Source organism: Castor canadensis, chromosome 19, assembly GCF_047511655.1.
Source record: "Castor canadensis chromosome 19, mCasCan1.hap1v2, whole genome shotgun sequence".
NCBI classification, from domain to species: Eukaryota; Metazoa; Chordata; class Mammalia; order Rodentia; family Castoridae; genus Castor; species Castor canadensis.
In genome coordinates, this window is record NC_133404.1 from 9,735,012 (window position 1) to 9,756,800 (window position 21,789).

The 21,789-nt window shown below is 48.2% G+C and overlaps 1 protein-coding gene across 2 annotated transcripts in view; it reads left to right on the top strand.

Annotated features, from left to right (window-relative positions):
- Positions 1-20,743, top strand: part of Fah (fumarylacetoacetate hydrolase) — a 45,447-nt gene extending 24,704 nt beyond the window's left edge. Inside the window, exons 8-14 of one of the 2 annotated variants that reach the window (XM_074061726.1) lie at positions 1,636-1,735; positions 2,451-2,581; positions 4,591-4,666; positions 6,328-6,374; positions 8,940-9,041; positions 9,741-9,861; positions 20,528-20,743. In XM_074061726.1, the coding sequence (XP_073917827.1) occupies positions 1,636-1,735; positions 2,451-2,581; positions 4,591-4,666; positions 6,328-6,374; positions 8,940-9,041; positions 9,741-9,861; positions 20,528-20,607 (657 nt within the window). In that variant the 3' untranslated portion in view covers positions 20,608-20,743. The remainder of the gene's footprint in view (positions 1-1,635; positions 1,736-2,450; positions 2,582-4,590; positions 4,667-6,327; positions 6,375-8,939; positions 9,042-9,740; positions 9,862-20,527) is intronic. The other variant, XM_074061727.1, reaches the window with a different exon arrangement.
- Positions 20,744-21,789: the final 1,046 nt, after the last annotated feature.

Below are 21,789 nucleotides of genomic sequence, written 5' to 3' on the forward strand. Positions count from 1 at the left end.
CTAGGAGTGTTGGTTCAGTATTTGCAAGTTCATGTTCTTGGTGACATTCTAGAACATAACTACCTTCAATGACAACAACTGACCATACAAGCCTGATTGTTCTGTGGCTGGGTCCATGTAACCTCAGGCCCATGGTTACTTTAGGGGTACACTGTTTTTAAAATTAAGATTTTTTATTTTGAGATTATTGTAGACTCACATGCAGTTGCAAGAAGTAATACAGAGACTCCTGTGTATCCTCCACACAGCTTCCCAGTGGAAACTTCCTGCAGAATATAGAGCAGTATATAGCTAGGATCCTGACATGGGCATAGTTGGGTCCCTCATGCTATATGACTGCCCTTTTGAAGAGGGACACTGAACTCTAGGCAGTCTTGAAGGTGAGGGGTCAAGAAAGCAATGGGGAGGAGGAGCTAAGCCAAAGGAGGGAGGACTCTGGGCACACAGCAGTGTCTTCAGCATCTTCTGGGTTGTCGGATGACTGATGGAACTAGGTCTAGAGCTGGGGGTGCAGACAGGCAGATGGAGGGGCTCTCCCTTAGCACCAGGTTTGGGGGTTACCTTGGGAACTCTGAACTTCTCATCCCTGCAAGGGTTGGAGAGCAAGCCTTGGGCCACCCAGGTGGCTGCAGAAATGGGAATCCAGGCTTGGTTAGGCTGGCCAGAGAAGCAGTAGGCTTTGTGCAAATTTCCTGTTGCCACCTTCCTCATTTCTTTGGATGCAGAGGCAGGCATTAGTGGGGTTGGCATATTGTCCTTAGGTGGCAGAGTGTTCCCAACCAGCTGTCTGCCTCCTGTACCTTACTGGGGGACCTCTTGAGACCTCGAAAGGAGTCTCCCCACAGAGATTCCCAGGGTAGGGCCTGAGCCCTGGTTTGGGGCCAGGGTCTTCTCTCTGAAGAATAAAGGACACTGGCCAGTGCTTCTCTTGTGTCGGTCCATTGTGGGAAGGGAAGAAAAGGCAGAAAGCCAGCATGGAGAAATGTTTGGGGCAGATAATTTGAACTTAAAGGTGGTAGGATTTTCCATGAGATGGTGTTCTTGGATCTTTTTCTGTTCTTATCTTGAAAAATGTTTAAACATTGTCACAGATAAAATAAAATTGAGTGTTGCTTATGTGCTTTTGAAAGAGCCTTTCCCAGGTTTTTAATATCTGGATATTGTCTTGGCTCATAGACATCATTCTAGGGCTATTGAAAGAGGTATTCAGGGGTGTGGAGTGCACCTGTCAGGCACTCTTGTCTTCATTAAGGAGGCAGCCTTTCGATTATTCATGATATGAAGATACGATGATATTTTCATTTTTAACAAGCCTCACTTGGCTGTTGGATCTTTAGATGCTGAGGGAAAGAGTGGAAGGGCCTGAGATGTGCTGAGGGGTGGGGGAGGCTATGGTGGAGCTTGGGCTGAGGTAGTAGCACTGGCACTCTGCTGCCTTCCAGGCTTTCCTGTGCTGGCTGTCTCACTGCTCAGGTACAGTTTGAAACTTAGCGATACAGTGGCTTCAGGCCAGGCCCCTGTATCAGTCCTGGTTCTTGACCAGGGTAGGGAAATACTTGGCCTTTGCTCTCTAGGTGACCAGTGGTCTGAGGAAACAGGTCATCCCTGGATTCTAATCACCTTTCCCCATGTCAGGCTTTCTTTGTAGGCCCTGGGAACAGATTCGGAGAGCCCATTCCCATTTCCAAGGCCCATGAGCACATTTTCGGGATGGTCCTCATGAATGACTGGAGCGGTAATGACTGATAGCTGAGCTCACAGTGACACTTGGCTCTGGGGGACAGGAGGGGCTACTTACATACTGGGACTTTGTTCCAGGAGCTGTGGGTGGCTTCCTGTGTCTGTTGCTGGTGAAGGCAGCAGGCAGTGCAGTGCCTAAGAGTGTGGGTGTGGGCATCAAATAGACTTTCTGGTTCTGAGAACTTGGGCCACTGACTTAAACTTTCTGAGCTCCAACTTGCTCATGTGTTGAATAGGAATGCAGTTGACATGACAACTAATATTTACTGAGCGCTTACTATGTGTCAGGGCCTGGGTTTAACACCTCACATCTATTCTCCTTCTGATCCCTACACACCATGGGTAGGACTGCAGTTCTTGTTTTACAGGTGAAGGACGGAGGCACAGAGAGATTTGAGCTGGTTGTTCACTAAGACTTGAAGCTAAGCAGCCCAGGAGATGCCCCTCTCCTTTCAGTCCCTTCATGAGAGTCATCCTAACCACCCTTTGCCATTCTTCTCTCTACCATAATCTGGCATAGTGCCCTCAAAGGACCTCTGTCCTTAGCATTGACTACTCTTGCCCCTTATTCCAAGATAGCTTGGGTGGGGCCAGAGCTTCATGGGGAGGACTGTGATGGGTATCTTTGCTCCGTGATCAAGGGCAGGAGGGAGCTTTGAGGTGAGTTCTGCTCAGCCTATGTAAGCTCTGGTCCTGCCCTTCTCCTGTAGCTCGAGACATCCAGCAGTGGGAATACGTCCCTCTTGGGCCTTTCCTTGGGAAGAGTTTTGGTACCACCATCTCTCCATGGGTGGTGCCCATGGATGCCCTCATGCCCTTCGCTGTGCCCAACCCAGAACAGGTAAGCACAACCTTTGCAGGAAGCTCCCACATTGGGCCCTGCTGCCTCCAAGCCTGCTGCCGCCTGAGCAGGTACACCAGGCCTGGAGACCCCAGGGGTGGGGAAGCTCTGTGCTCACAGCACACCCACAGTGGAGTGCCCTGGAGGATCTTGGTCAAAGTGACTTCCAGGCACCATGACTCCGGTGGTTTACTTGCCTTCTACACAGTTCTTAGGAAAAACAGAATTTTGTAACCCTCAGAATCCTCTAAGGCTAGGGGAACTGGCCAGGTGGCAGAAAAAGAAGTCATAACCACACTGCACAATTTACCATATTGCCATCAAATTGTGCTCTGTGGGAATGGCACCCTCTGGAACCAAAGTCATAAAATGTGGTTTAGAGTACAGCCATGAGGGAAGTCTGGTCTCTGTAGCCTCCAATTCTCAGCACCCCTGTCCAGGCCTGGGTTGGTGGTCTCACCCCTCTCTTCAAGCCCTTTACAGTCTGCCCGCTGCTCCTTTTCCTCACTTCCAGAACCTCACCAGAGTTACCTATGACCTTGCAGGCCCTCCTTCTTCCTGTGCATCATCTCACCCTTGGCTCTGGCATGTAACCTGTTTTGGTCCTCCAGTACCTCTGGGTCCTCACAATGCCTCCTGCCAACTCTCCTGTATGAAGGGCAGCTGGGCCCTTCTCCTTCCAGGTCTTCCCTGGAACCATTTTCTCCTTCCCACCAGTATGCGGTCCCACCTTTCCTACACTCCTCTGTTAAAAACAGACTTGGGATCTTTCCCTGAAAACCAGTTCCTCATGAAGTTCTTGCAGGGCTCTCACAGTGCCCCCTGCTCCCTCCTCCACTGCTCTGCCATAGCAATCCCCCCACCCTTCATCTCTTTCCTTCTCTCTGCCTCCCTCTCAGTAAGTTGTATGGTCACTTCCTCTGCAGCTGCCATCAGTATGTAGTGTCTAGCCTTACCAGGGACCTCCTGGGTCACTGCCTTCTGCTGCCTGTCCCTCCCACTCTCATTCTTCATCCAGACCTGTACTAACATGGCTGTCTGGGCTCCGCCTGTTTCTGTGTTCTTTCCAAGGACCATATTTTCTTTTTTTTTCCCTTTATTTTTGTACTGGGTAGGGGTATATTGTTGCATTTACACAGGTTCTTACAATGTATGAAATATATCATACTTGAATTCACCCCCTTTACTGTTCTTTATCCCCCATGCCCCTGATTCCTGGAATAGTTTCAACAGGTATCATTTTTGCATTTACATACATGTGTACACATTTTTTCACTCTCCTACTCCCTTTCTCTGTCCTTGGTTTCCCAAGGACCATTGTATGTGCAGTTGTCACCACTCTTTGTTTCTTCTCAACTATTATTTACTTAATGTTTTTCTCTAAAGCAGCTCCCAGTTCAACACTTAAAAGAAAGGAACTTTACATTCCTATGGTATCACTAGCCACATTGTTAATCATGAAAAGAAGCACACAAAATTATTCACATCACCAAAAATGACCTCCTGTCCTCCTAGTGCTTCATATGTCACACTTTGAGAAAACTCTGATTTTGTCAGAGTGCAGCCTTTCTGGCTTGGCTGTCACAGCTGCTTTCCCAGCTGCCCAGCACCACTCTTGGCTGCCTGTTTCTGCTACTGCCTGACCCTTTGCCTTCTGGGGCTCACCTTGCTCTTCCCATTGCCCTAACCTCACCTCACAGGTTTTGTTTCTCATTCTGGCCTCCCACTGCCCCCTTCTTCAGCCTTTTCATCTTCTGGCCTTCTTGGGCATCTCTGGTTTGGACCTTTGACCTTCCAATACCCTCCCTCAGCTTCTCTTCTTGGAGTCTGGGACATATGACCACCCTGCCCCACACTGTCAACCAGGGACACAGTGTCCAGGGACACGGTGGTGGGTCCCTGGAGAAGGCGTATCCTGCTATGCTAAGAGAGCAGGTGCGTGGGGGGACTCTACCTGGTTGAGCTCAGCCGTACCGCCAGTGACTCCTTTGCCATGCTCTGCCCTCTAGGATCCCAGGCCCCTGCCATATCTCTGCCATGACCAGCCCTACATGTTTGACATCAACCTGTCTGTGGCCCTGAAAGGTACATCATGGAGATGGGTGGATGGGTATGTCCAAGTACCATTGCCAGGGTGGATTTTGAGTTTTGGCAGGGTGGCAGGGGAGGTGCTACTTTAGCCCTGGAGATAAGTGTGGCCATTGTAAAGGAAAGGAGTGAAGGGGACATTCTTATGCTCAAAGGGAGTTACAGTGGGCCCACATGTCATCAACTCTATCACTGAGCTCTTACAACTGTTTGGGCTGGAAAGTGTGGTGTTCAGGACCCATCCTGTGCTTGACTCTCTCTCCAGCCTCCCAGGCAGTGTCTGCTCAATCCCCACCCACATCCTGCCATCAATGGCTCCCCCACCCATTATGTGTGCTACATTTCATCCAGTGCCTGTTTGAAAGCCTGACCCTTTGGGGCTGCCATGGGAGGCCTGGCTTAGTCCTTTGGGATTCACAGCTCCCGAGCCACAACTTCATCTGAGAGCCTCACAGATAGGGACTATGTCTTCTGAACTGCCTGGTTGGTTCTGTAATAGACCAGCAGAGCCTTGGTGAGGGGGAGGCTGTCTCTGCAGGCTGTGGTGAGGGTCCTTCTCACTACTGGTGTCAGGGTCTTGGCCCCTTGTGGAGGTGACTCTGGCAAGAGGCTCAGTGCTCTCCAGAAGGAGCAAGGAGCAAGATGCCCCATGGTGGAAAGGGCCTTATATTTGCTGTAGTGGTGTCTGGGAAACTATGCTGGTCCCACTCTTTCATGTTTCACATTGGAAACTAAGAGAGGAAGATGGATTTACCTCGAGTCACTCAGCTGGCTGTTGGCAAAGCTGGGACCAAGTCTACATGTCATAAACTATAGGCTAGTCTCTACCCATGAATGAATGCATCCTTGGAGTCCATTTTCCTTTAGTTATCTTTCTAAGTATTTCTTTCTGCTTGAGATGAGTACATTCAGGGAAGGCACTGATGGGTAAGGGATAAGATGATCAGGAAAGCAGTGTCTAGAGACATGTTTCTGAATTTGCAGTTCCAGTGTTCCAGGGTTGGGTCTGGGTGGTGGGGTAGGGAGGAGTTGCTTCTGTGTGTCTAAAGAGCACACCTGCTCTGGCCACCTCTGAGGAGAAGCCAGGACCAAGGGAGGAAGCCAAATCTTGAGGGATTGGAAGAGCTTTCTGTTAACACTGTTCAGAAATGGAATAACAGTATTTTTGTACCTTGCACGTAATAGGCTTTTAATAAATACTGCTGGAATTAGTGGTGAATTACCACAACAGGAGAAAGATAGCCCAGCTATCCAGAGGGCTGCTGGGGCATAGCAGGTTATCCTTGATCAAAGATCAAGTAGGTTTCAACAGGCACTGTTCCACTTGATGTGTGGCTCCCAGGAGAATCATGTTAAGAAGGATTCTGTGCTATATGTAGCCTCAGAGGGCACGCATGATCACTTAATACTGTCTGCTCTGGGTGTGGGAGGAGGAGTTCAGCGGCAGGTGCACGTATTTGCCATCCCTGGACTCGGTTGACTCTGTGAGAGTCTTCCAGCTCTGATACCCATAAGCTTACTGTTTCACAAATGTTAAGTGAAATCATACTGCACATACCAGAAGCTTAGACCACATACCAGTTCTTTAAAAAATGAATTCCTCCTTGATTGGAAGAATTAACTCTTCATCAATGCCACTTCCCTTCTGTTTCCAACAGGAGAAGGAATGAGCCAGGCAGCAACCATATGCAGGTCCAATTTTAAGGTAAACTTTGAAGCTGATAATCTGTTTCTTGGAAGGGAGGAAAAAAGGGAGAGCTTTCACCCCAGCATGAACAGGAGAATAGCATCGATTTTGGGATATGATGTTGGATCAGCCCGAGAGTTCAGAGCTTCTTTGATCCTGTCCTTTTCTAGGAGGACATGATGTCATGGAGTTCCCTTGGGATGTAGACTGCACAGTGATTTTCTTGGGGATAATAGGTATTCCTATAAGGCCTGAGCCCCTGATTTCCTTTTCTACCATGGGCTGGGTTGGTGAGAGTGACTTTTTCTATTTTGGTTTTTTTATTTTTCAGTACTGGGGTTTGAATTCAGGGTCTTGCACTAACTAGGAAGTGCTCTACTGCTTGAGCCACACCCCCAATCCTTTTCTGCTTTTAGTTTGTTTTCAGATAGGGTCTCCTGCTAACTTTGTGTGGGCCAGCCTCTGACCAAAATCCCCTTACATCTGTCTTCTGAGTAGCTGGGACTATGACAGGTGTGCCACCACTATGACCAGCTTGGTGTTGGGTTTTTTTTGTTTGTTTGTTTTTGTTTGGTGGTACTGGGGTTTGAACTTTGGGCCTCATGCTAGGCAACTGCTCTATCACTTGAGCTATACCTCTAGCTGTTTTTGCTTTAGGTCAGTTTTTTTTTTGTGGTAGTACTGGGGTTTGAATTCAGGGCCTCCCACTTGCTAGGCAGGTGCTTTACCACTTGAGCCATGCTGCCAGCCCTGTTTCGTGTTGGGTATTTTTGAGATAGGATCTCATGAACTATTTCCCTGGGCTGACTTTGAACCTTGATCCTCCTGATCTCTGCCTTCAGAGTAGCTAGGATTATAGGCATGAACCACTGGCACCTGGCACTTCAGGTCATTTTTAGGGTAGGGTCTCCCTTTTTTTGCCTGGGGGGCCTCGGACTGTGATTCTCCTACCTATGCCTCCTGTGTAGCTGAGATGGCAGGTGCCACCATGCTCCACTTATTTGGTGAAATGGGGTTTGGACAACTTTTTGCCCTGGCTAGCTTTGAATTGTGATCCTCATGAACTCTGCTTCTTGAGTAGCTATATACCCAACCCTTAAGTGAAATTTTAATTAAAGTATAACACACAGAGATACAAATGCACAAATTTTAAGTGTGCAGCCCAAGGAATGTTCACAAATGAACATCCCTGTGCAAGCAGCACCCAGATCAGAAATGGGATGCTTCCAGCTCGCCTTCTGGTCACATCACCAGGGTCCTCTCTCTTTAGATTTTGTTGGCATACATTGACTTTGTCTGTTTTTCAGTATTTTAGAAATGGAATCATTACTTCATGTATTCTCATCTACCTGGCTTCTTTGTTTCAGTGTTTTATTTGTAAGATTCAACCCTGTTGCTGTCTGCAGCTTATTTTGCTCATTGCTGTTTACTTTTCCACTGTAGCAACATTCCATAATGAGTTTACCTGTTCTACTGTGATGGGCATTTGATTGTTTCCCTTTTCTGGCTATCATAGTATTACTGTGAACATTCCAGTACACATCTTTTGGTATACGAATGTGTATATTTCTATTGGATTTGTTTGGATTTGCTGGGTCATACGGTGCATAAATATTTAGTCTAGGAATACCTGTGAACAGTTTTCTCTACTGGTTGTACTAGTGGATACTCCTGCCAACAATGTGTAAGAACTTCAACTGCTCCACATCCAGGCAACATGGGGTGGTGTTTTCCTTTCATTTTGTCCTTTCCGTGATATTTAGTTTATATTTTCTGTGGTTTTAGTTTATATTTTCCTAATGACTAACACAGCTGGACATTTCTTCATATGTTTGTTGACCATTTGAAGACCTTCTGAATCTCTGTATATCTATTTCTGTAGCGGCCCTTTTAATTTAACACTATTATGGGCCCTTAGGCTACTAAGAAAAAAAAGAGGGCCTCTTTGAGAGGGCTCAAGGGAAAGAATTAGTTTCTGAAGTTTCTGTTGCCTGCTTATGTGGCTGTAGGAGTGGCAGGGCCAAGAAACATGGGCCTTGCAGAGGTGCAGGCATGAGTTGGCTCTGAGCATCTCAAGAACACATGGCGTCTTGCCCCCTCTCTTTTAGCATTCTTTCCTTCTTCAGCCTGCTCTGACATTGTATTTAAATCATTCAGCTTCAGTGCCTGGTTGTTGGTTCTGAGGCCCAGGGTGGGAAATCTGAGTGGGGCCTCTGTTCAGAGAAGTCTTTGCTGTGGGAAGGATGGAGCACACCTGCAGGGCTCTAGGGTGGTCCAGGCAGATTGTGGTCATGTGAGCATGGACCTGTGGCAGGTGGGAGGGGCTGGGCAGGGAGTTGGCTTGAGGAGGGGGGCACACTTCTTGGAGAGGCTGGTGAGGAGGGATAAGATTGCAAAAGAGCCAAGGTTTGGGTCCGGCAGGAGATGGGACATGTGGGGTAAGGGGAAGCTGAGGGAAGCTCCGAGGAGAATAAGGTGTCTTTTCTGTAAGGAACTGGGGAGCCCAACAGGGAAGGCTTGGAGAGAGGCAAAGGTGCCTCCAGAGACAGGATACTCACACCTGCTGCCCTCTGTCCTCCTCAGTACATGTACTGGACCATGCTGCAGCAGCTCACACACCACTCTGTCAATGGCTGCAACCTGCGGCCTGGGGATCTCTTGGCTTCTGGAACCATCAGTGGATCGGTGAGTATCAGACTACATCCAGGACTGCCCACATACGGCACCCCTGATCCTCACGCAGACCACAGGGCCCTCAGCTCTTCATTGAAATGGGATTTCAAGTCTAAGGAAGGCATATCTTAAAACTGTCTTCCTCCTGCCTTATATGCCTCTGAAGGCAAGGATTTCTCCTCCACACTCAAACTGGGAATGAGAAGAATCAACACACAGCCATAGTGTCTTTGTTATCATCTCACTCTGCTCCCTTCCAGGGTGAAGTGGCCTCATTGCCATTGCCCTTCTCACCTTTCCCTGTTCTTCATGAGCCTGGGGTGAAGTGTGAAACTCTCAGAGATGATAACTCTGGGGTGGTGTGTGTCTGCCCTTCCCTGAGAGGTCCTGACTACACCCTTTGGGAGGTGACAGTCTCCCAAAGGGAGAGTGTTATGCACAACAGTGCCTGGGATTAGTAGCTGTGGACACCACAGCTGGGAGGGCACTTTGAAGGAGGCACCAGGTATGCTGGTCTGTCCTGAGCAGGAGAGGCCTTCAGTGGGACAGATGACAGGGCAGCCTCTGGGTCTCTGGACAGTTCCACAGCAGCCACACAGAGTCTCAGGGACACCAGCTCTTCCTACACCAAGACTTACTGAACAATGTTCATGTCAGAGCTGATACCCCACAAAGATGTAAATCCATGTGGCCCCTTTTCCCTTTATGAAGGAGCCAGAAAGCTTTGGCTCCATGCTGGAGCTGTCCTGGAGGGGAACGAAGCCCATAGAGCTGGGGACGATGGGACAGACCAGGACATTCCTGTTGGATGGGGATGAAGTCATCATAACAGGTGAGAGCTGCTGAACCCCACAGGCTGTATCTCACTCCTTGCCGAGGGTGCTGATCTAACCATGGGGTGTCTACCTGGCAGCAGAGCACCTGTCTTCCCTCAGGCAGACTCTGCTATTCCCAGATCCTGTGTCTGTGTGGTGTGCATTTTGCTGTGGCCAGGGACTTGGAATGTGAGTGTCCACGACCAACACATTCTGCCTGATTTCCCTTCTTCCCAGCAGAGTTACACCGTGATGGCAGCATCCATACCACTCTGGACTCTGCAGCAAACCCCTCATGCAGAGCGTGACCTGGGACTGAGTTTGGGAAAGTGGAACTGTAGTGATAACTGAGACTTCTCAGCAGCCTGTTTCCAGGAGGCTGGCGTACTCTCTATCTTTTGGGGGCCATTCTTACGTCTGCATGTTAGTAGTGAGGAAGGGCACTGTAATGGCTCAGAGTCAGAAAGACTCAAGTGGACTCCCAGGTCTCCATGTGTGGGGTGACCTTCACCCAGGTATTCAATCATTCTGAGACTCACTTTTCCTCTTTGAAATGGACTTACCTCATGACTTAGTTCTAAGTCTTTAACAGCTTCTCCCTTTGAGGGGAGAAGGGACTTTGAGTCCTTTCCTGAGTTCCAGCGATGAGGAAGACAGATGAAGTATTTGTTCGTCTGAGCTCATGTGCTGATGCCACACCTACACCATTGCACAGATGGGATGATGAAGGCTTAGTGGGCTGAACAACTTGCCCGAGGTCTTGCAGCCAGAACATAAACTCTGGGTTCCCTTTCAGACAGCAAGCCTTCAGAAGCCCATTTTTCATGCCTTCTTAATGCCTTAAATACCTGACAGAGTTTATGTTACGTTTCTATGCTTAAAAATCTTCATCATGGTTTTCATCATGTTTTCCATTTCTTTCCAGAATGCAGCAGGTTTTTTTTTGTCATTTCATTTAATGTTTTTGTAATGCTGGGGACGAGACCCAGGGCCTTGTCCCCAGACTCAGAACCTAGTTTTTAGGAGCCTGGCATCTTGGCCCCTTCTTTTTTTATAAATTTTTTATTAGGATATATTCACTCTATGGAGGGGGGATTCATAGTGGCCATTCTGATTAGACTTACATTGTACATTATTTACATTGCCCCCATCTTTTCTCCCCTTCAGTCTCTTCTCTGTCTCACTTAAAGCGATTGCAGAAGGTTTCTTAGTTCTATTTCATATAGGTATATGAAGTCCATCTACCATATACTGTCACCTTAATCTCCTTCCTTCTCCCTTCCCCCTCTCATTAGTCCCCTCCACACACTGTACCTATTTTACAGTCCTGGTTTTCATTTAACATTTAAGTTGATTTTCAAAGGGGTGTTTCAGTGTATATCTATTGTGGGTGTATTTTACTTTGGTCTGTTCAACCCTTTCCATTGCTCTCCCTTACCCCTTTACCTCCACCTCCCATTTCTAGCAGTTTTCATTATATATCCTTATATCCTCTACCTTCAAATCTTATGTTTTACAATATTATTCTCTTTTCCTTTCCTTCTTTCCCCAAGTTCCATAGAGTAGTTCCACTGTAACAAACATGTTCTACAGCCAAGTTTGTATATGATCATGCTTGTTTGGGGTATATATTTATCTTTGGATCTATCTTCCATGTATGAGAGAAAACATGCAGCTTTTGTGCTTCTGATCCTGGCTTACTTCACTTAACTTGATGTCTTCCAGTTGCATCCATTTACCTTCAAACCATGTGTCATTATTCCTTATGGTTGAGTAATACTCCATTGTATATATATATCACAGTTTCTTAATCCATTCATCAGTTGTAGGGCACCTGGGTTGTTTCCAAAGCTTGGCTATTGTGAATAGTGCTGTGATGTACATTGGTGTTCAGGTGTCTCTATTGTATCCTGTCTTACATTCCTTTGGGTAGATGCCTAGGAGAGGTATCACTGGATCATAAGGCGGTTCTATCTTTAGCTCTTTGAGGGATCTCCATACTGCTTTCCATAAGGGTTGTACTAGTTTGCATTCCCTCCAGCAGTGTATAAGGGTTCCTGTTTTGCTGCATCCTCACCAGCATTTGTTGCTCTTATTACCATTGATTGTGGCTTGGCCCCTTCTTGACGAAGAGAATAAATCAGGGGGTCTGCTTTGCCCCTCTGGGTGTACTCAGGGGTGAGGAACATCATCCTCCACTCTCACTTCCCACACCCTGCTCTTGGCCTGCTGACCACGCATTTCCCTCTGGATGTCTTATTGTCATTCCTTCTTTCATGATGCTGTCCTGGGACCACTGATGGTCTGCTCTGTGGCCTGTAACTTGGGCCCCTTTCTTCAGCATTCTGCTGAGTATCCTTTTACGCTCTCTCTGTGCAGCTGACCTGCTCTAGACCTGCCGCTGACCTATCAATGGCTGGAATCCTAGCAGAGCTTCTACCCCAGCCCCCTACAGTACACCCTGCTTGTGGCTCCTGAAAAAGGAGTCTTCATGTTTGATTTCCCCTGTTGCTCTGCTCAGGATCCTCCCATGCCCCCCTCTGCCTGCTTGATGGAATTGATATTCTCCTTTCCCCTGATTCAGTTCTACCCACCAAGCCTCATTCTAATTCATAAGCTTCTGCTGTAATAAAGCCTGCTTTTCTCATTGCCTGTAAACCCTGGGACTTAAGCCTGGCTCCTCCAAATTAGTGCCTTCCCTGATAAGGCAGACACAACAGTCTCTGTCTTCTCTGTTGGTGACTCACTCAGAATGTAGAATTTAATTGCATGTCTCTTGGTTTCCATGTTTAACTGAAGAGCTCATATTAGTTTCCTGTGGCTGTGGTAATAAAATACTATGAGCTTCAACAGAAATGAATTCTCTTACAGTTCCAGAGGGTAGAAGTTCAAGATGCAAGTGGTAATGGGGCTGCTCTCCTTAAAAGGCTTGGGGGAGGACCAGTTCTCACCTCTTCTGGTGGTTGCCACTATTCCTTGGCTTGTGACAGCATCACTTCAGTCTCTGCCTTTAATCCCTGTACCACCTTCTCTCCTCTGTCTGTCAAGTTTCCCTCTGCCTGTCTCTTATAACACACTTGTGATGGCATTCGGAACCCACCCAGGTAATCTCATTTTAAGATCCTTCACTTAATCATATCTGCAAAAACTTTATCCTACAATGTAAGAGCCATAACTCAGTCTGGTACCTTGTGCTTGGAGGGCAGGCTTGGGCCGAGTGACAGCTTCATAGTGGGCACCACGAGGCTGCTGGTTGGTGGGTTAAACAAAGTGACTTTTGCAGAAAAGATGCAGGCAGAGCTCCATAGGCAACAAATGATACCTGAGTTAGTCAATAAGACACACTTTCCTTTCATTATTTCCACAGCCTAATCAGACCTTTCCTTTTTTTTTTCATCCATACTGCAAATTTTATTTTATTTTATTTTTTTACTTGTTTTTTATTCATTTATTCATATGTGCATACATTGTTTGGGCCATTTGTCCCCCCAGCCCCCCTAGCCCTTTCTCTCTTCCCCCCACAGCCCCCTTGCTTCCAGGCAGAACCTGTTCTGCCCTTTTCTCCAATTTTGTTGAAGAGAAGACATAAGCAATAATAAGAAAGACAGAGCATTTTTGCTAATTAAGGATAGCTATACAGAGAGATTCCTAGCATTGGTTCCATGCACAAGTGTGTTACAACCCGAATTGATTCATCTCTACCAGACCTCTTCACTACTTCCCAGTCACCTTCCCATATTGACCTCTGTCATTTTAGGGTTACATATTATCTCCTCTGCAGTGGGGACATCAAACACTTTCAAATTTTGGGTTTCCTACCTATTCTCATTCCTCCTGTATGTGCTCTCCCCTTGTCATGTGACCCAAGTCCAATGACACTACTGTACTTGCCCTAGATCTAAAGTCCGCACATGAGGGAGAACATATGATTTTTTCTTACTCCAGTTTAACTGCATGGTTGCCCCATGGTCTCTGTGGATTCTACATCCATGGATTCAACTAACTGTGGCTTGAACATACTCAGAAAAAAGTCGTGTCTGTACTGAACACATAGAGCTTTTTCCTTGTCATTATTTCTTAAACAACACAGTGTAACTATTTACAGAGCATTTGCATTGTATTGGGCACTATAAGGCATCTAGTGATGATTGAAAGTGTGGGAATGATGTATATTGGTTCTAGGCAAACACTATGCCATTTTACTCAGGGACTTGAATGTCACAGGTTTTGGTATCCCAGGGAGGCCCTGGAACCAGTCTCCTGCAGATACTGAGGGACGGCTGAACACCTGGGAGGGCCATGCTGTAGGTATGTCCACATTCACAATTTCAGTTTATACTCACACTAGCCCCTTGGAAATGCATCACTGCTCTGGTTTTGCAGAGTAGAAAACTTACGCTGATAGAAGGCAGGTGACTTACCACAAGTCACACAGCTGGGAAAGCCAGGATATGCTTCTGCTTCTCCCACTAGTTTTTTTGTTGTTGTTGTTGTTGTTGTTTTTGGTTTTATACTTTTTAACAGTGCTAAGGATTGAACCCAGGGCCTCATGCATGCTAGGCAAGCACTCTACCACTGAGCCACACCCTCGCCCACTGCTGGTTTTGTTTCTAGTATTTCTGCAATGCCTACTGGACCCACCCAGACTTTTGGTTGTGGTTCTGTAGATTGAGTGAAAGCATTCTCTTGTGTTGGTGTGGTGAGGAAGGAATGAAGGAATTAAGGAAGGAAGGAAGGACAGGGACATCAGAAGAGGAGGGAATAGCTTGGCTTCTGTTGTCAGTGTGACATGGGCCCTGACTGAGCCATTCTAGATCAGGCAGCTGTCAGGCTGGGAGAGCAGAGACGGGTGCAGAGGCAGATAGGACCCACAGGTGTTCTTGTGCCATTTTATTGGAAAACTTTTTTGGGGGGGCCATAACAGAGCTTGAACTCAGGGCTTTGTGCTTGCTAGTCAGGCACTCTGCTGCTTGAGCCACACCTGTAGCCCTTTTTGTTCTGGTTAGTTTGGAGATAGGATCTCATTTTTTGACCAAGTTGACCTGAGCAATCCTATTTCATGCTTCCTGCCATAGTTGGGATGCAGGCGTGTGTCACCACACCCCAGCCTTTTCTGTTGAAATGGGGTCTTGCTAACTTTTTGCCTGGGCTGATCTGGAACTGTAATCCTCCCACTCTCAGCCTCCCACATAGTTAGGATTACAGGCGTGAGCTACTGGTGCCAGAGTGAACATAGCTGATGGGGGCTCTGTGTCTGCCTGTGGAAGGGAGGGGAGCAAAGAGGTGGCTGTGTTGCCTGCTGTGTGGGAAGCAGCATGTTCTGGCCTTCCTTTTGTGGCCTGTTGGGTGCCTGACCCTGCTTAGCTGCCTTCTTTCTTAAAAACCACCCCTGGTTCTTTGGCTCTTGTTGCTAGCTTTCTTCCTCTGGCTGCACTTTAAGTTTTATGGCCACCTTGTCATTTTTCTGCTTTCCCATCAGGGGTGACTAGAGTCCAAGTTAGTTTCTAATGACTGAGTGTGATAGAAGGTAAGCCAGTCCGTGGAGCACCTGAGAGTCCAGATGCAGTTCATGTGACACTCCCTGCACGCAGGCCTTCGCTGCACCCTCATTCCATCCTTTTCCTTCACATGAGGAAACCAGGGCCCACAGGCTGCATCCTCACTCAGGACCACACAGGTGGCAAAAGGCAGAGCCAGGACTTGAACTGAGGTAGCTGGGATCCAAATGGTGCAGTGAGGGTCTCACCTCCAGGAAGTCCAAAACCACAACATATTTAGCACGTGCTGAAGGCAAAGTAAGCAAGCCAAGTATCAAAAGTCTGAGTGACCATTTTGATGTAACTCATCCATTCCCCAGTTTTGCTCTCTTGCTGCATCTAGTGTTCAGCTCATGACCTGCAAGAATGTGTTCCCAGCACTGTTCTGCTGTGCAATGCATAGTTTCTCATGGCCCTTAGATCTTTGATGTACTGACAGTCGTGGTTAGTTGTGACTTCTGTCTTTCTTTTTTTTCTTTCTTTTTTATTCATTTATTCACATGTGCATACATTGTTTGGGTCATTTCTCCCAACTGTCCCCCGCCCCCACCTTATTCTCCCCACCCCCACTTGCTTCCAGGCAGAACCTGTTCTGCCCTTATCTCTAATTTTCTTGAAGAGAAGACATAATAATAAGAAAGACAAAGTGTTTTTGCTAGTTGAGTTAAGGATAGCTATGCAGAGAAATTCATAGCATTGCTTCTATGTACAAATGTGTTACAACCCAAGTTGATTCATCTCTAACTGATCTTTACACTGGTTCTTGATCCCCTTCTCATGTTGACCTCTGTCGCTTTAAGGTTTTTGTATTAGTTCATCTAGAGTGGGGACATCAAATGCTTTCATGTTTTGGGTTTTCTACCTATCCCCATACCTCCCATGTGTGCTCTCCTCTTGTCCTGTGACCCAAGTCCAACAACATTGCTGTATTTGCCCTAGATCTAAAGTCTGCATATGAGGGAGAACATACGATTTTTGGTCTTCTGAGCCTGGCTAACCTCGCTCAGAATGATGTTCTCCAGTTCAATCCCTTTACTTGCGAATGATAAGAATATTTAATTCTTCTTCATGGCTGAGCAAAATTCCATTGTGTATAAATACCACATTTTCTTGATCCATTCGTCAGTAGTGGATCATCTTGGCTGTTTCCATAATTTGGCTATTGTGAATAGTGCTGCAATAAACATGGGTGTGCAGGTGCCTCTGGAGTAACCTGTGTCATCCCAGGAGTGGGATTGCTGGATCATATGGCAGGTCTATGTTTAGATTTTTAAGAAGCCTCCAAATTTTTTTTTCCAGAGTGGTTGAGAACTCCTGACCAAGACTGGCCAGGAGTCCTGGGGTGTAGAAGCAGGGATCCTCCATCCAGGACCAGAGACAGTGTCCAGGTGACTGTGGAAGGAGGTCTTGCTCAGATAATGCAGGCATACTACTAGCTCTGGAACCAAAGGCTTGGTGTGGCTTTCTGTTTCTCGCCTGTCCCTCTTCACACCCCAACTCAAGGACTTGTGCATGCTAGGCAAGCACCCTACCATTTTAGAGCACCTTCCCCCCGCCATTTAAAGTTTGTTTTTGTGTCAGGCTCTTGGTAATTTTGCTCAGGTTGGCCTCAAACTCAAGATCTTCTTGCTTCTGCCTCCTGAGTAACTGAGATTATAGGCATTTACCACCACTTCTGGCCTTGGTCAGCCTTTGGGTGGGGCACCTCCTTCATCTACAGAACAGACTGCTCTCTGCCAACTCCAGGCATTTGTGTGTGCCCTTCCTGTGGCCTGGCATGTCCTCCAGCCCCATCCTCATCTTCTAGATCCTCCACATTCCCTAAGGCCTGCACAAGTTCCTCTTCTTTGAGATTTCCTTTCCTGTCTCTAGTGTTGACACAGAATTTACTCTTTATTTGTATTCTGTGATCAGTTCCATAGGAAGGAATCAGCTAACATAGAGAACCAGAAGTCTAGGCAAAGTTGTTTTACTGTGACACAAAAGCTGCGTGATGAAGACAAGTGTGGTGGTTACTACAGTTCCTTGTGGTGTGCTGCCTGCGTGCAGGCATTGTTGTACATCACTGAATTCCCACAGCGCCATTGTTCTCATTTATACTGGGCCATTGGAGGCCCAGAGAGGTTAAGTAGCCTACCAGAATCACACAGCCTTGGAATGCAGCCCACCTAGCTTTACATGATATGCAAAGTCCCCTACCTCCACCTCCCTACAGACTGAGTCTTCCCTATTTCTCTTCCCATGTTCCTCTCATGTTCTTTAATGACCTCCCCTGGAGCTCTGCTGGCAGAAAAATCCCCTAGTTTCGGGCCTGGCTCTGCCACTCGCCATCCTGAGACTGGTCTCTGGGCCTGCATCTCCTCCCTCTGGTAGAGTGCAGACCTCCTGAGCCACCGGCAGGTGTGGGATTTGGGAATTGGAGACCATGGCTGTTACTGTCTGTTCTCCTTTGCATTGGGAGGTTGTGTGGGGAGCAGGCTGGCGCTGGCTTCTAGGAAGGGCCAGTGCCCTTCGAGTCCCCTTCATGTTCCCACTTCTAGAGTTGACCCAAAGCAGTGGGAGAGCTCTCTTCACCTCAGTTGGGACTAAAAGGTGTGATCTGGTTTTCCTTTTGCTCCTCCCTCTTGGGACTCTATCCCACCTCAAATACACCTGCCCCTAGCTTCTTCCCCTCAACTGTACAGCAGTAGGCCAAGGCCTCTGGGGTCTCTTCTCAGTGGACTCAGAAGAACAGATCCTTGTGCTCAACCAGGGGTACCTTTGTGCCCCGTGGAACATTTGGCAATGTCTAGAGACAGTGTTGGTTGTCACAAAGGGTTGAGGGTGTCAGTGGGTGGAGACCAGGGATCCTATAATGTGCAAGACGGCCCCTCAGAGAAATGTCACCAGGGCCAAGGTTGAGGATTCCTGACTAAGCCACCTGCTGTGGCCACTGTGAAGTGGGTAGATGGTTGCCTTGTGGCTAGTTGAGAAGTGCAATGGCCTTTGTCCTGGAAGCAGTCAGGGGTTAGTGGGGTGGGTGGGGGGGCTGTGCTGCTGTGGCCCTAGGGGCATAAGGAGCACCGTGGGTTTGCCAACTGCCCAGTGTTGGTGTGGAGGACGACGGGGACGTCCTACCCACAATTGCAGCATGTCGAGGACAAGGCTTTTTGTTCCTCTAGGCATTCAATGAATGTCTGCCTAGAGTCAGTTTGGCTTTAACAGGCCTTTTCTTTGTTACCCAGCAATGTGGATTTTTGTGAGTGTTGACATCCAAAAGTGAGTGATAGAAAAATCATGAAACAGAGTCACAGATCAGGCAAGGACATTGCTCTCCAAGAGAATGTCCCTGAGCACTAACTCGGGGTGCAGATCCCAGGATGTGCCTGGCCAAGGTGGCCGGCATGAGTGTGCTGATACCAGGAAGGGCTGCCTGTGCTCTGTCCACACTGCCACCTTCCCAGGATAGCTGAAAGTGGGAGTGGCCTGAGCAGGGAGCATCAGCCCAGCCCCTGGGCAGGTGGAGGGACAGGTACAAGGAGATGGGCTGGGTGGCTGCCACCTCTGAACTAGGGCACTGTGAGCACCTGTCCCCTGCTGACCGGGACTGCTGAGGTGCCGCTAACACCACTGCACAGATCTGTCTTCGGCCTGGCTGCTCAGGTTTGCATCTCGGTTGTCTGTCGTTCTCTGCGGGCAGCAGGAACGTGACTCCAGGTTTGGGGCTTATCTCCAGTGGGTGGGGGTCTGGTGTCATCGTATATCACAAGGTCATGGGCGCCGTTGGCAGCCACGTCAGTCTTCATCGAGGGCCCAGTCACCATGTCCCAGGGCCACTCTTGCCCACCTCATTTGGCTCAGGCCCTCGAGAAGCACTTTAATCCTAGGGATCTGAGAGTCTAATTTGACTCTGGTGAGTCTGCCTTGCTGAAAGCTCCTCCACCTCTCTGCCTTCCCTCAGGATAAGGTTTGGATCTTTAACAGAATTTCTCGGAACCTTTGTAATCTGCACGACAGCCTCACTGAACAGTGGTCACGTGCATCTTGTGTCCATGTAGTGACCTCCTACCCACCCGTCCAAGCCCAGCTCATTTGGTCCCACTTTCTCCCTTCTCTGCCATGCTGCCTTCTCAGCACCGTGCAGGCACCTGTTCTCTATTTCTTGTCCAGAGCTGCTGCTCCCACTCCGTGGACCTCCTCAAGAAGAAGAAACAGGGACAGGCGTCTCCTCTCTTCCATGGTGTCACTCTTCTTTTTTTTTGGATAAAAGACTCTTTATTTTTACTTACATAAGCAGTGTACAAATGTGTTAGCATTATAAAATGTGTTCTTTTCATCTATTTCCTTTTCTATCATCTTTATTTCTTATTGTCATTTTAATCTCACTTTCATAGATATTATTTTCTTAAATATATCTATATATCTATATCTATATCTATATCTACCTATAGAAACATGGTATTATTGAAGCAGGCCAAAAAAATAGAAAAAAAGTGAAGCTGTTGGGACTCCCAGGTTGGCATCACTCTTATTAAGATGGAATTGAAGGATGAAACTAACATTTGTTGGCCATCTTTTATCTTAGCTTCTTGACTTTGAACTTGACCTAAATATTTCGTCTAGTCCTCACAACCCTGAAAGGTGAGGTTGGTCATTTCTGGTGGTGAATAAGAGATGAGTCCTGTGGGAAAACATATTGCCCCGTGTCATAGCAGCTGATACTTCTGGGCCCCTGCGTGGGCCAGGCACCATCCTCAGAGCACTCTGTGTGAGCTCACATCGTCTTTGCAGCAGGCCCATGATGAGGAAGCAGGTCTAGGAGGACCCAAGGTCATAGAGCCGGGGAGCAGGAGTCAGGCTTTGAACTCTGCAGTCTAGCTTCAGGCTGTTTGGAAGACCTGTGATTTGAACCCAGACTCACATAGGGAGAGTTGAGTCCCAGGAAGGCTGTGGAGCCTTGCAGTGTTGTACGGGGTCCCTGAGCGTGGGGAGGGTCCGGTGCTTCATGTGGCTTGGTGCTGCAGGGAGGCTTCCTGTGTGCAGCGTGTGCTCCTCAGCTCCTGCCTATCTTGGGCCCTGCCAGCTGTGGGCCTGCTGGGCAGGGCTACCTGGTGCTGGTCCTGAGTGGCCCGTGGTCTGTGGCTGACCTTGTCCCCCTCTGTTCCAGGGCACTGCCAGGGGGACGGCTACCGCATCGGCTTTGGCCAGTGTGCCGGGAAAGTACTGCCTGCCCTCTCGCCAGCATGAGGCGCTCTGGTCGCAGGGGAACCGTGGACCCCCACCCACCTGTGACCTGCCAGGGCCTGATGGTCATTCATGCAGCATCCAATAAAGCCACCCTGCTCCTCGTCCTCGCCGAGGCTGGCAGTGCTCAGCAAGCTCACCAGTGTCCCTGTGTCCTTGGTGTGGTCTATAGGGGTGGAGCAGAGGGAGAGGGAGGCATTCATTGATTCTTCCTCTTTGTGTGAGTGAGGCTGCATGTCTGGGTGGAGATTCTCATCAGACATCCTGGTATTCCCTGGATTAGAGAGTCGACCCGGCAGGGAGGGAGGGAGGGAGGTGTGTGTGTGTGTGTGTGTGTGTGTGTGTGTGTGTGTGTGTGTGTGTGGTGTAGGCAGGGAGAGAGAGAGTGTGTGTGTAGGCAGGGAGAGAGAGAGAGAGACTCTTACTTTAATGAATTGGCTCTGGGATTGTGGTGGCTGTAAGTCTGGAATCTGCAGGGTGGTTTGGCTGGCAAAATCCCCTCTTTCCCCTGAGGAATTCAGTATTTTCCTCTTAAGGTCTTCAACTGATTAATGGAGGCCCATAAATCTCATCTAAAAATATTTTCATGGAAACATCTAGAATAGTGTTTGAGCACATATTAGGGTATGTATATGAAAGTTGCTCATCCTAGCATGCTACATATCCAGTGTTTTGGGGGCTGGCTGATAGGCACACATGGGGGACAGACTTTGTTCAAACGCCCTGTGGCTATCCTCATGTTATAAACCTTGGCGCCATTGCAGGTTAATGCCTGAACTGTGACAAGGGCAGGCAGGATCCAGAGGGCTCATTTTCCTCCTCTTTAAGTCTTCCAGAGTCAGGAGGGAGCCCTGCCCCACCTCCTCTGGCCCCCACCCATTCTCCCGGGGCCTGAGTGACCACAGGGGAGAGGGTTCCTGGTGATCCTTTTTAGACCTAATAATGTCCTTCACTCCCCAGCCCCCAGTCTGGGAGGACAAGTGAGGGGCAGGGCCTGCCTGTCACACCACTCCTTTGTTGATTCAGCAGGTGTTCACTGAACGCCTCTGCATGTCTGTCTCTGTTCTGGGGACAGGAGGCACAGCAGTGAGCAGAAGGGCCTGGCCCCTTCCCTCAGGAGCCCCTGTTCTAATGAGGAAGACAGACAGGGAACAGAATGGAGCGTGATGGACAGTGACAGGTGCT